General features: G+C 33.3%; 1 protein-coding gene across 1 annotated transcript; it reads left to right on the top strand.

The window, feature by feature from the left end:
* The first annotated feature begins 1,133 nt into the window (after positions 1 to 1,133).
* On the top strand, positions 1,134 to 2,601 carry LOC129901260 (uncharacterized). The gene has a single exon (XM_055976390.1). It carries the CDS (start codon positions 1,207 to 1,209, stop codon positions 2,293 to 2,295), a length of 1,089 nt encoding a protein of 362 aa, XP_055832365.1. The 5' UTR covers positions 1,134 to 1,206; the 3' UTR covers positions 2,296 to 2,601.
* The last annotated feature ends 9,830 nt before the right edge of the window (positions 2,602 to 12,431 follow it).

The following is a 12,431-nucleotide window of genomic DNA, read 5'->3' as shown; positions in this document are numbered from 1 at the left end:
AGCTTTTGGAACTCTAAACCGCTAGAGCTTTCCCTTTACGAATTCTTTCAGCTTGTTCTTGGTCTAAAATTGCCACATACTATGCAAAGAATCAATAAAGTGGCGTACTTTATCTGAATTATAATAAAATTCTCAACTTTAGCCAAATCCATGATCCTAATGCCCAACTAGGGCTTTTCTCATCATTAAATTCAGGCCAAAATCCTCCCCCAATGATAATCATCATGAATTCTAGGTTCTAAGAATCAATTTACAAAGTAAGGAGTATTTAACTTACCTTTGGCACAACAATGGGTGAAAAATTGAAAGGAATAACCCTAGTTTGTTCTTTTGCTCTCTAAAAAGGGAAGTGCAAAAAAATAATATTTTTGGGACATTTTTCATATTAAGTCGCGAATGTCCCGCTACACCGAGACCATTCTGCTACAGCAGCCCCGCCCTGGCGGGATGCACGGAGACATAATTTCCGTGTTTAAGTCCCAAGCCTCCCATTTTACAACACACCCTCATCCTATGACATTTTAACATCTATACTTCACGTCAAGATCAATTTTGAGAGTTTTACTCACCCGAATACAATTCCGTAAAGTCGTACAGGTTCCTTATCATCTTGCCTATCAACTCAATCAATCACACTGAAAATTAAATCCCCCATTCATTATTGAATTACCCTAGACTTCACCTGACTCATATTTCGTTCAAGTCTGACGTAGGCTCAATAATTCCAAGTCACTATCCAAAAGTTTTCTGGTCTACTTTCCTTCCCCATTGGCTTATCCATAACTACGGAGACACATCGTTACACCTTTATAAAAGACTTTCACAAATTATTTTAATTATTCTTTGTATTGCCCCACATTATGGGATTATACTGGGTTTGTTGTTGTTGTTGTTGTTATTCTTTGTATTGCGAAGGAATATATTAACGCACTATTGATTGATCTTAGATATATTACAAATACATAATTCATGTTGATAAGTACAAAATATTCTTTGATATTTATGACCACGATAAATGAATTTGAGTATTAATTCTCATCAAAACTTGATTCTTTGCTTCCAATTTAAGCACGAATTCTATGATTAGCGCTTTTATATTTTCCAATTACTCAAACTACCTCTCTATAAATTCTCTAATAACATAGAACAAGCAAAAATACACATATACAAACAAACACAAAAACGCAAACAAGAAAAGACAAAAAAATGAGCGGCAGACAAGTATGCTTAATGTCTACGACTATTAATAGCGATGATGAAGATGATAACAATTTTTTTAAAGCTTCAGCATTTCCAAGAAAGAGTCGCACTTCTTTTGGCCATAATCATCACTCGCTTTTAGATTCTTCAGAAAGCGAAGATGATCAAGGACATCGTCAACCTCGTCCCATCAATGATAGTTCATCTCTTCTAAGAATGATGCTTAACATCAATCAACGTGATGGTGCTGGTGCTGGTGCTGGTCGTTCCCAATTGAACTTTAACCGTAATCGTCCAACTATTCCAGACTCTTCAGAAAACGAAGATGATCAAGGACATCATCAACCTCGTCCCATCAATGATATTTCATCTCTTTTAAGAATGATGCTTCACATCAATCAACGTGATGGTGCTGGTGCTGGTGCTGGTGCTGGTCGTTCCCAATTGATTATTAACCATAATCGTCGAACTATTCCAGACTATTCAGACTCATGTACGGATGACGAAGGCCTGTCTAAGAACTACCACGGGAAGATAAAACACTTTAGCCATCCGCACAACTTGAACAAGTACAACTTCCAACAATACTCCAAAACTAACTGCAAAGTCTGCGGGCTTCAACTTGTTGGCTCGGGTTATGGTTGTGAAAGCTGTCAATTCTATGTGCATGCATCGTGCTTCGATCTTCCACAGAAGATACAGCACGATGCACACCCAGCACACCCTCTGACACTTCGTTACCCGTCCTACTACAAGCACTGCGGTAAGACATGTGACGCTTGTTGTGAAAACATTAGGCGAAGTTTTCTCTACTGTTGTGATCTCTGCGATTTTGATCTTCATGTCACTTGTGCCACGTTGTACAACATCGTGAAGAGACCTGATACATTGAAGGGAACACTTCGACTTCATTACACGTTTCCTTTTGGTGATAATATTATTGCGCGATGCAATGTTTGTAACAAGAAGGTGTCTAAGGAAGGTTGGTTGTACTACAGCAAAGATACTGGCCATATTGCACATATCAACTGTGTTAAGGATACAGTTGGACCTTCTTGGATTAAAGAGAAACTTAATATGCTTAAATTTAAGTAAGTAAATCATGAAAGGATATATATATATATGTCTGGCTGATCAAGTGCTTGAAAATATAATGTATAGGGGTTAATATGCATGATGTCTGCAAAATTATTAATCCTGATGTATTAATTAGTTAAAATAAGGTTTTCTATACTTGGCAGCTATAGAAATTATTATAAGGAATATAAAAGTTGTGTGCTCTAGCAGAATTTGGTGGCCCTGTGATGAGGCATAGGTTGTCTACAATAGTCACCATATGTCTAAATGTAATGAGATAACCAAAAATTATATATATATAAAAAATGTGTGTTTATTAAGTAAGTCGTGTGTTTTCTGTTTTTTTTTTGTTAAAACATATTTTCTAAATTTTTAATTCTCTCGAAAGGAAAGAAGTTAAATACACTCTGTGGTAAACTTTTAAAAATAGCTATAGTTTGAGTCTAGAGAGATCTATAACTGTGGTTTACTCAATTAAGATCCGTAGTTATAGATAAGAAGGGGATAGAGTCGAGCGAGATTGAGAGAGGTGAGAGAGATACAATTGATTTATATATCTGATCAATAATTGTATCACGAATATAATTAATTTGTATCAAAAATTCAATTTATTTATTTTTAGTTTTATGACTTTTTTATAAGACTAAATTTACCGCATCGTGCGTTGCACGTATATGCTTAGTGAATATATATTTTACAAATTATTGGATATCTATTAGCGGTCTAATTATTGTCGCCTTTGTTTCTAGATAATCAAAAGAATTAGTTGTAACGTATAACTCAAATATAGGTTTGCAAAAAAAAACTTCTGCATGCACGACCAAGTGACTGGCCTAGCTATTTTCACGAATTAACATTTTGGCCTCTTAATTATGCCGAGTCATGACATACATTCCCCATTTTTAAGTAGTACCAAAATATTGTAACCTAATTTTTAAAAAACTAATTCATGACTTTAGTATCCACTATGCAAATATAGGCTTCTTTCTCCGGATATAGACTTGAAGTGCATAATGATATTTTGGTTGCAATAAATTGATACCTTGTCAAAATCTCTGCCTCAATATGAGGAGGTAAATGCCTGGGAAAAATGTAAATCAAATAGGGGCGAATTTGCTTTGTTCCGGAGGATGTCATAAACATTACTATTTTCGTTAACGAAGCCTATGTTGGCAGGTTATTATTTAGTAACCAGTAAGGTTTGTATGGTTTAGTAACCAATAGAGTATGTATTGGAAGGGCTTAATAACTTTTGGTGCATCTTTGTTGTGGGGAATACAATTATAAAATGTCATACCGCAGACGTACTGTTAAGAAGACGATAAGTGTAATTCAAATGTTATATATGTTACACCATAACATTTATACATAAACTAATATATTTATATTCATTTGTTGTACGATTGATCTAGCACAGTTCCTGTAGAAATTCTGAATCTCAGTTGTTCGCGTCTTTTCTTTAGATATTGAATCCCCAGTTGGTAGATGTTCGGGTGCGTCCAATCTCTGATACCGCCGGTAGTGTAATGACTGTTCGAAAATGGATAAACCAAATTAAGATGGATAAACCACAAAGTCGTTTAATTCTTAAAGATTCGAGGAATATGTACCTTGGCATTTGATCTGGGGGATTAGTTTTTCATGGTTTTGGTACGTTGTATCCATCGGAGGAATCTTGTTAGTGAAATGTCATCGAGGTTTGAGTTTGAACATGAACGTAATTCTAATTACGTACAATTATTTTGCTAACTTTCCGAATTTGCCCAAAACCTTGGATGTGCATAAATCCCAAACACCAACTGTCATTGTAAGTTTATTTACCTAAATAGTTTTTCTTTCCGGGGTACACTAATTTCTAATATAAGCAAAATTCAAGAGTAATAGTCTTCAAGCAATGCCTACAATGTTTGTTGTATAGATGATCTGATGGGCACTTACTCTATGGAAGTTATTTAAAATGGAAAATGCCAAGCAATAGGAATATCAAGAGATTCAATGAGTTTAGGCTAATTAATCAACAATTCAATTCGGCAAAGGTACACATAGATTGAGGGAGCATATTAGAAATCATAGTGTTTTATAATGGATTTGTCGCACCAAGGAATCGAACCTAACAGTATTATTCGATAATGGTAAGTACAAGTGAGAAAAGCGAGACAAGTAGATTTATCTTGTTGTGTTTAAAGTTTGGAATTTTGTAAAGCATGAATGCTCATAATTGTGCAGAGACATGTATCCTTAACAAAGTTTATCGATAATGTAGCAAACATTTCAAATCCACACATTACTCTTATAGTTAGTACTCTTATAGTTTGGTAATATTTTTGGGGTTGGGTCGAAATAGGTGTGTGCAGTTTCGTCTAAGTTCTTAGGAATTATTTGAAATGTTTAATTTCCTGATCAAAAATAAGAAATAGCTTAAAGTAGAAAGGGATTAAGTGTTACCAATGATGAGGGTGGCGTATGCTTATAATATTGACAGTAGGGTGTTGTGCACATGGTATAATTAGTTAGTAGTGTGTTGTGCACATGATGTAATTAGTTAGTTAGTTATTATTGTAGGTCCCACACTAATTAATCCATTAGAAAGTTGTTAGAGGTTGGTTGTTAAAAGTGTTAGCTAAGTAGTAATTAGTAATTAGTATAAGTAGGTGTAGTGTAGTACAGTTGTCCTCTTCTTCTACACAATTGAAAGAAATCAAAAATCCCCAAATTTTCTCTCAGTCATTCTTCAGCTTAGCCAATAGACTCATCACAATAAGAGAGACAGTTCAATGTATTGTGAGAATTGTCACATGCGAAATCATACAAAGAAAGATTTTTACAGACTTGTTGGATATCCTTCAGAAAGGGATAACAAAGCTAACAGAAAAATGGAAGGAGCTTATGATGGTTGCAGGAAAGATAACAACTATCGTGAAGGATGGAGGAAGGACAGATACAAAGAAAGATACAAGAGGGATAATAATGAAGAATGGAGAAAGGAAACACATGCTGCAGTGGCTAACAATGCAGACTTTGCTCAAGGGAAATATGCAAGTAAGGCTGATGATAATAGAAGAAGTGATGGCAAGAGTTATCACCGTGATTCAGAAGATCAGTGCAAACATGGCAATGACTCTGAAGAATATCAAGCTCATATGACAGGTATTGTGACTTGTTTAATGTCTCAGTTAGAAAAGTGTGAATGGTTAGTTGATTCTGGTGCATCTCACCATGTTACTGCAAATGACAAGATACTAAAGAACATTCATAGCCTGCAAACTAATAAAGGAGTAAGGATGCATTTGCCAAATGGAAGTACAGTGCCAATTACACATACAGAATGTGCAGAATTATTTAGACACGAAAGGATTACAAATGTGTTGTTTATGCTTGATTTTAAATATAATTTACTGTCAGTGTCACAATTGACCAAGAAACTATGTTGCTCAGTCAACTTTTTTCCTGATCACTATATCTTTCAAGATCTCTACAGTGGCAGGGTGAAGGGGATTGGTAGGTTGAAAGGAAGACTATACATTTTCCAAGGATCAGCTGAAGACTCTGATGAACAAAGAGGAAATATAAGACCAGTTTATCTAGCAGATGTTGATGGAAGGTGCAGTTTATGACATAGAAGACTGGGCCATCCTTCCATATCCACAATGAAGACTATGGTAGAATTCAAAAATAAGATTGACAAGAATGTGCATAATAATTATAAAATTTGTCCTTTAGCAAAACAGACCAGATTACAATTTCCTTTAAGCATTTCTAGAGCTGATCAGCCTTTTGAACTGGTCCACTTAGATTTATGGAGTCCTTACAAAACTCCTACTTTTGATAAGAAGAGTTATTTTCTCACTATTATTGATGATCATACCATATATACTTGGATTCATTTGTTACAACTAAAGACTGAAGTAATTGTTGCTTTGAAGCAATTTCTTGTCTTTGTGAATACTCAGTTTAATTGCAAAGTCAAGACTATTAGGTCTAACAATGGTACTGAATTTTTTAAATCTCAAAGTTGCGAGTTATTATAGAGCATAGGGATAATTCATCAAAGTAACTGTCCTTATACACCTCAACAAAATAGGGTGGTTGAGACAAAATATAGGCAAATTTTGGAGTGGCAAAAACTATTAAGTTTCAGGCTACTTTTCCAACTAAGTATTGGAGTTTTTGTGTTAAAACTACAGTGTATCTTATGAATAGGCTGTCATCAAATGCCTTGAAGGGTTGCACTCCTTATGAGTTGTTATATCACAAAAAGGCCAATCTTGATCATCTAAAGGTACCTGGTTGCCTGTGTTTTGTCACTACATTGCCTAGATCAGATAAGTTTGCTTCTAGAGCTAAAGAATCTGTATTCATAGGTTTTTCAGAGATCCAAACGGGATATATTGTGCTTGATCTATCCACTAACAAGCTTTCTGTTAGCAGGGATGTGGTGTTCAAAGAAACTAAATTTCCTTTTAGTAACACTGCAAACTCAGATGATAGCACATTTCTTCAACTGAGTCCTATTAATGATTTATATGACCCTCTTTCTCCTGCTCACATCTATCAATCTCCACCAATAGTAGCAGGGGGGCACACTCTGATGATAATGACAATGATACTGCTGCAGATACAGTAGATAATGACAATGATACTACTGCAGATACAGTAGAAGAAGGAATGCAAATGGTTGAACCATCTCAGGTTGTTTCTAACCCAGCAGAACCTGATGAGGCTGAATAAGTTCCATTACAGGCTGGTGTTTCTCCTCCTATTGTCACTGACAATAGATCAGTTAGGATAACCAAACAACATGGATGGTTAAATAACTATGTTGTAAATGCTAGTCATGATGGAAATCACATTTATTCTTTAAACAAGTATCTATCATATGTAGGAATATCAGATAAGTATAAAAGCTATTTAGCTAAGTTCTCTACCTTAGTTAAACCTAAAAACTTTAAGGAGGCTTCAAGGGATACAAAGTGGGTAGAAGTTATGCAGTAGGAGATCAAAGCTCTAGAGGATAATCATACTTGAAAGATTGTTGATCTTCCAAATGGAAAAAATGCAGTTGGATCTAAATGGGTATATAAGATTAAGTATAAGGCAAATTGGGATGTTGAAAGATTCAAGGCAAGGTTGGTGGCAAAAGGATATAGTCAAAAAGAAGGTCTTGATTATCATGAAACATTTTCTCCAGTAGCTAAAATGATCACTGTGAGATCAATGAATGCACTGGCAGCTTCAAAAAGGTGGAAACTTCATCAAATGGATGTGTACAATGCATTCTTGCAAGGAAATCATTATGAAGAAGTATATATGGAATTACTAGAAGGGTTCAAGAGATAGGGGAGACTAAGGTGTGCAGGTTGTTTAAATCTTTGTATGGCTTGAAGTAGGCATCAAGACAGTGGAATATAAAGTTGACTGATGCACTGATAGCTACAGGATTCACACAGAGTCTTCATGATTACTCACTCTTTACAAAGAGATCAGGTGACAACATTGTCATAATACTTGTGTATCTAGATGATCTTCTTATTACTGGAGATAGCAGTAGTCTCATAGAGGAAGCCAAGCAGATTTTGCATCATGACTTCAGAGTGAAAGACTTGAGGAACTCAAATATTTCCTTGGTATAGAGGTTTTGAGATCACAATATGATATTATCCTTAATCAAAGGAAATACATATTGGAGCTTATATCAGAAATGGGCTTAGCAGGCACAAAGCCAGTTGCCACACCACTGGAAGTTGGAAACAAACTGACTAATGTGGAATATGACAAAGTTGTTGGAGTTAAGGATGATGAAGCTCTAAAAGAGGTCTCAAGGTATCAAAGGCTGATAGGAAAGCTACTGTATGTCACCATTACTAGACCAGACATTAGCTTTGCAGTTTAAACACTAAGCCAATTTATGCAAGAGCCTAAAGTTTCACATTAGGAAGCAGTTGTTAGAGTACTCAAGTACCTGAAGAATGCACCAAGTCAAGGTCTTATTTTCATATCACAACCTACACGAGGATAACATGCTGGTGTGATTCAGACTGGGCAGCATGCCCAAATAAAAGAAGATCCATCACAGGTTATGTAGTGAAATTTGGAGAGTCATTAATCTCTTGGAAATCAAAGAAGCAGCAAACAGTATCTAAGAGCTCAGTTGAAGCTGAGTATAGGAGCATGGCAGCTGTTGTAGCAGAAATTACTTGGTTGCTGGGCTTGTTCAATGAACTTGGAGTGAAAATTCATCAACCAGTAACAGTTTAGAGTGATAGTAAGGCAGCAATTCAACTGGAAGCAACTCTAGTTTATCATGAGAGAACAAAGCACATTGAAATTGATTGTCACTTTATAAGGGACAAGATAAAGGAAGGAACAATAAAGACTGAATTTGTGAAAACAAATAATCAACAAGAAGACTTGATGACAAAGGGATTGAGCAAGCAACAACATGTGTATTTGATAAACAAGTTGGGAGTGTTGGATGTTATGCACCCTCCAACTTGAGGGGGAGTATTGGCAGTAGGGTGTTGTGCACATGGTGTAATTAGTTAGTAGTGTGTTGTGCACATGATGCAATTAGTTAGTTAGTTATTAGTGTAGGTCCCATACTAATTAATCCATTAGAAAGTTGTTAAGAGTGTTAGCTAAGTAGTAATTAGTGTAAGTAGGTGTAGTGTAGTATAGTTGTCCTCTTCTTCTACACAGTTGAAAGAAATCAAAAATCCCCAAATTTTCTCTCAGTCATTCTTCAGCTTAGCCAATATACTGATCACAATATATAACCTGCTAGAAGTGGCGAAAGAATTGATGCACACAGAAGGTTAGCAGTAATGCATAAGTGGCGGCAAACATACAACTTTTTACCGGGCCGAGAAATTTCTCCATAATGTCTAAAGCATAAGCCAAACTTAAAATGTGTTTCGCAGAAGAAGAAAGTTTGTGCTTGCGAATAATCTGCCTATACAATGAAAACAAGGAAAATAGTGAAGGAGAAGGTCAGCGTCCGAATCGTAAGCCAAACTTAAGATGTGTTTCGCGGAAGAAGGAAGTTTGTGGTTGCAAATAATCTGCTTGGACAGTGAAAACAATGGAAATAGGAAAGGGTTTGACTTACTAAGGGTGGACGTCTGTAGAAGAGGGTTTAGTGTTGCATACCAGTTCGTTCATTGCAGATGTTAGGTGTTGATGGTAAACAACATTTGCGTTTGATTGTTTTAAAGAGTGGAAAGCGAGAGGTTGCGTCTGTTTGGGAATAATTGGACGTTGGCATTTGTTAACAGGATAGGCGGCGGAAGTGGCAACTCTTGCAAAGGAGTTTGTGACGCGGGATGCTAGACAAGCGATTTTAATAATAAGATTTTTAAGAACGGAGTATTTGAATAATTTAATTTTTGAGTTTGGAAGTTCATGCTTTTAACCTAAATAGATTCATATTTTTACCCATAAAAGAAGATATGAGAAAATCACTTTCTTTCCTTCAATTAATTAATGATCAGGACATCTCATTTCCTAATAAAATCTCTAAAGAGAATAAACATATCAATAGGCTATTAGAAATCCCACCCGAGTGTATCTTTGGCTTTTTTAAAATTTTACATTAAACTTTTGAATAAAACTTAAAATAATTCTACAACTCTTTCAACATTGAAAGAAAAAATGTCCCACAAATGAATTTGTTTTTTTAAAAAAAAACTCGGTTGATTCTACTCTCTTGTCTCACTATTATCGTTGTCGTCGGCAAAACCGGTGAAAGCTTAAAGTCTCTAAACGTAATTTTTTTCTAGGCTAAATTATCTTCTCTCAATCCGTTCACTTTATATTAAATTAAATATAAATTCATTATAACTAAATATTAGTACATATTTTGATTTTAAACTTTTTAATGCATCCATTTACTTAAAAAGAAAAAGTCAACTACTAATAATGCATGATATAATTTTAAAAATTTTAGTACACCAATAAGTCAAAAAAAAATAACTTATTCAATGTTTGAACATCTTTTGTGAAATTTCTAGACACGCCACTAACATTAAGTACACATTCTGAATTCAATAGACTTGATGTTTCATTTTTTCATCTTGATTTATTATTATTATTATTTTTGAATGGTGTTTACTGTTCATATTTTTATTGAATACAAATTTAAGCTAGATAATAATCTTAAGGACATTATATTTTACTAGTTTATATTTGTATCTTGGTTTATGAGGATTAAAACCTTATGATTTTCTATTCTGTTTAAATTTTATTCTGATTTGCAGTATGTAAAATTTTTGTCAGGATTTAAAATTTATTCGGTTAGCGATTTGAATAATATAAAAACTTCATTGTTAACTAATCAATAAAAATAAAAAATTTTATTATTAGTATTCTGTGATACTAAATTGTGTGTCAAATTTTGACAATAAAATGACTAATAAAATTGAAGTCGACAATGAAACGACAAAATATAGCAGAGAGAAACATTTAATATTAGGTTAAGTATTGTATAAGAAGTACAACGTCTATTATCAAGGATCATGAAGAAAATAAATTTTTTCATATTTTTAATAAAAAATTTTAAATTCGAGTCCTCAACTTTTAAGTATTAAAAAATCTTGATACAGAATATCTTTCTTTAATGGGTCTTACGCTGTGGATATCCAGATGTTTGCGGGCCCCAAACATCACCAGGTAGGAAAACAACTTGAATATATTATTTATATAGGATATGATGTAAATAAGGATATAATTAAGTATTAACAATAAAGTATCTACAAAGATTTTTTTAAAAAAAGTGAAATTTTCATAAATAGCTATTATAAAAATCTTAATAGGTCGAAATAGCTACAGTTTAAATAATTATATTCCGTATTTATAGCTATAGCAGCTATTTTTGCATACCCATTTATATAATTCGCTGCGAATATACAAATTTGTTTGTATAATTCGCTGGAAATATACAAATATGATAAGTATATAAAAAATTTGTATTTATACATTTTAGAAATTTTTCAGATCTTTTACAAATCAAATGTATCAATATTATAATTATATACATGATAGGATAAACATACAAAATATGGATTTATTCAATTAGGAAATTTTAAAATTATACAAACAAAATTTGAATTTATACAATTGGGAGCTTAATTATATAAATTTTGGATAACTATAGCTATGTATATTAATTACTAAAAAAGGTTTGCCACGAGTGGAAATTAACTTAAACTATAGTTATTTATCTTAATTAATTAATATATATTTGCTAATTCGTGTCATTTTCTAAAAAAAAAAAAAAAGAGTAGGCAATGCTTGCATATATGTGATAGGCTTAGGACTTCGTAAAATAAAAGGACTCAGTGCATATGTTCTGTTTAATTTGTTTTTTTTGCAGTTAATTTATAATTAGGGAAACATGTTGAAAATTTGTTCCAAAATTTTACAGTTTTATCCTAAATTAACTATTGACGTTCTCTGTACAAGAACATTGTTACATAAACTTGAAATCAGACATTAGATTTCAAGGCAACGGATAGTAACAAACTTATATTTTGTGTCCATGAAGAGCATACATATTAAATTTTAAATTCGTCTCTGATTTTGTTATACTCGCGCTAGTATAAAATACAAAGGTTGAGCTTCAAGATTTTTTTTCTTCTGTATTTTCCACAGCATATTCTGGAACAGAAAATGTTGATGCAAGAAAATTAAAGTATAACTTACATAAATCACATAGTGTAAGGAGCAAATTACATTCTATCTCTATTCTTTTTTAATTTACGAAAATCCCTTCAAATTTGTGTCATCCGGATACATAGGAGTCATCCGGATACATTAATCCTGATACATTAGACAACTTGGTTGTTATGTTTAAAAAGGAAATTAAAGGTAAAATTAAATGTTAATTTCACAAATCATGCAAAACAAATTGATAACAATCTCTACCAAAATTTTAGGAACTTCAAACAATTCAAATTTCAAATGTTCCTCTCCCAAATTTATCCCAAATCTTAACAAATTTTCTTGTTCATCTTCTTCTTCATCCATTTTTATCTTTTTAGTCATCAGTTATCAATTTTTTAAAATTTTTTTTTATAGATTTTCATCTACAAATTTTGATAATATGAAAATATACCTTTTCTTTTTTCATATTATTGAATCCAATTGAGATATTGATTTTC

This window comes from Solanum dulcamara, chromosome 8, assembly GCF_947179165.1.
Source record: "Solanum dulcamara chromosome 8, daSolDulc1.2, whole genome shotgun sequence".
Taxonomy (NCBI): domain Eukaryota; kingdom Viridiplantae; phylum Streptophyta; class Magnoliopsida; order Solanales; family Solanaceae; genus Solanum; species Solanum dulcamara.
This window is presented reverse-complemented; position numbering and strand designations above follow the sequence as displayed.

Coding starts and splice junctions, on each gene's coding strand:
- LOC129901260 (XM_055976390.1), top strand. CDS start 1,207: ATGAGCGGCAGACAAGTATGCTTAATGTCTACGACTATTAATAGCGAT.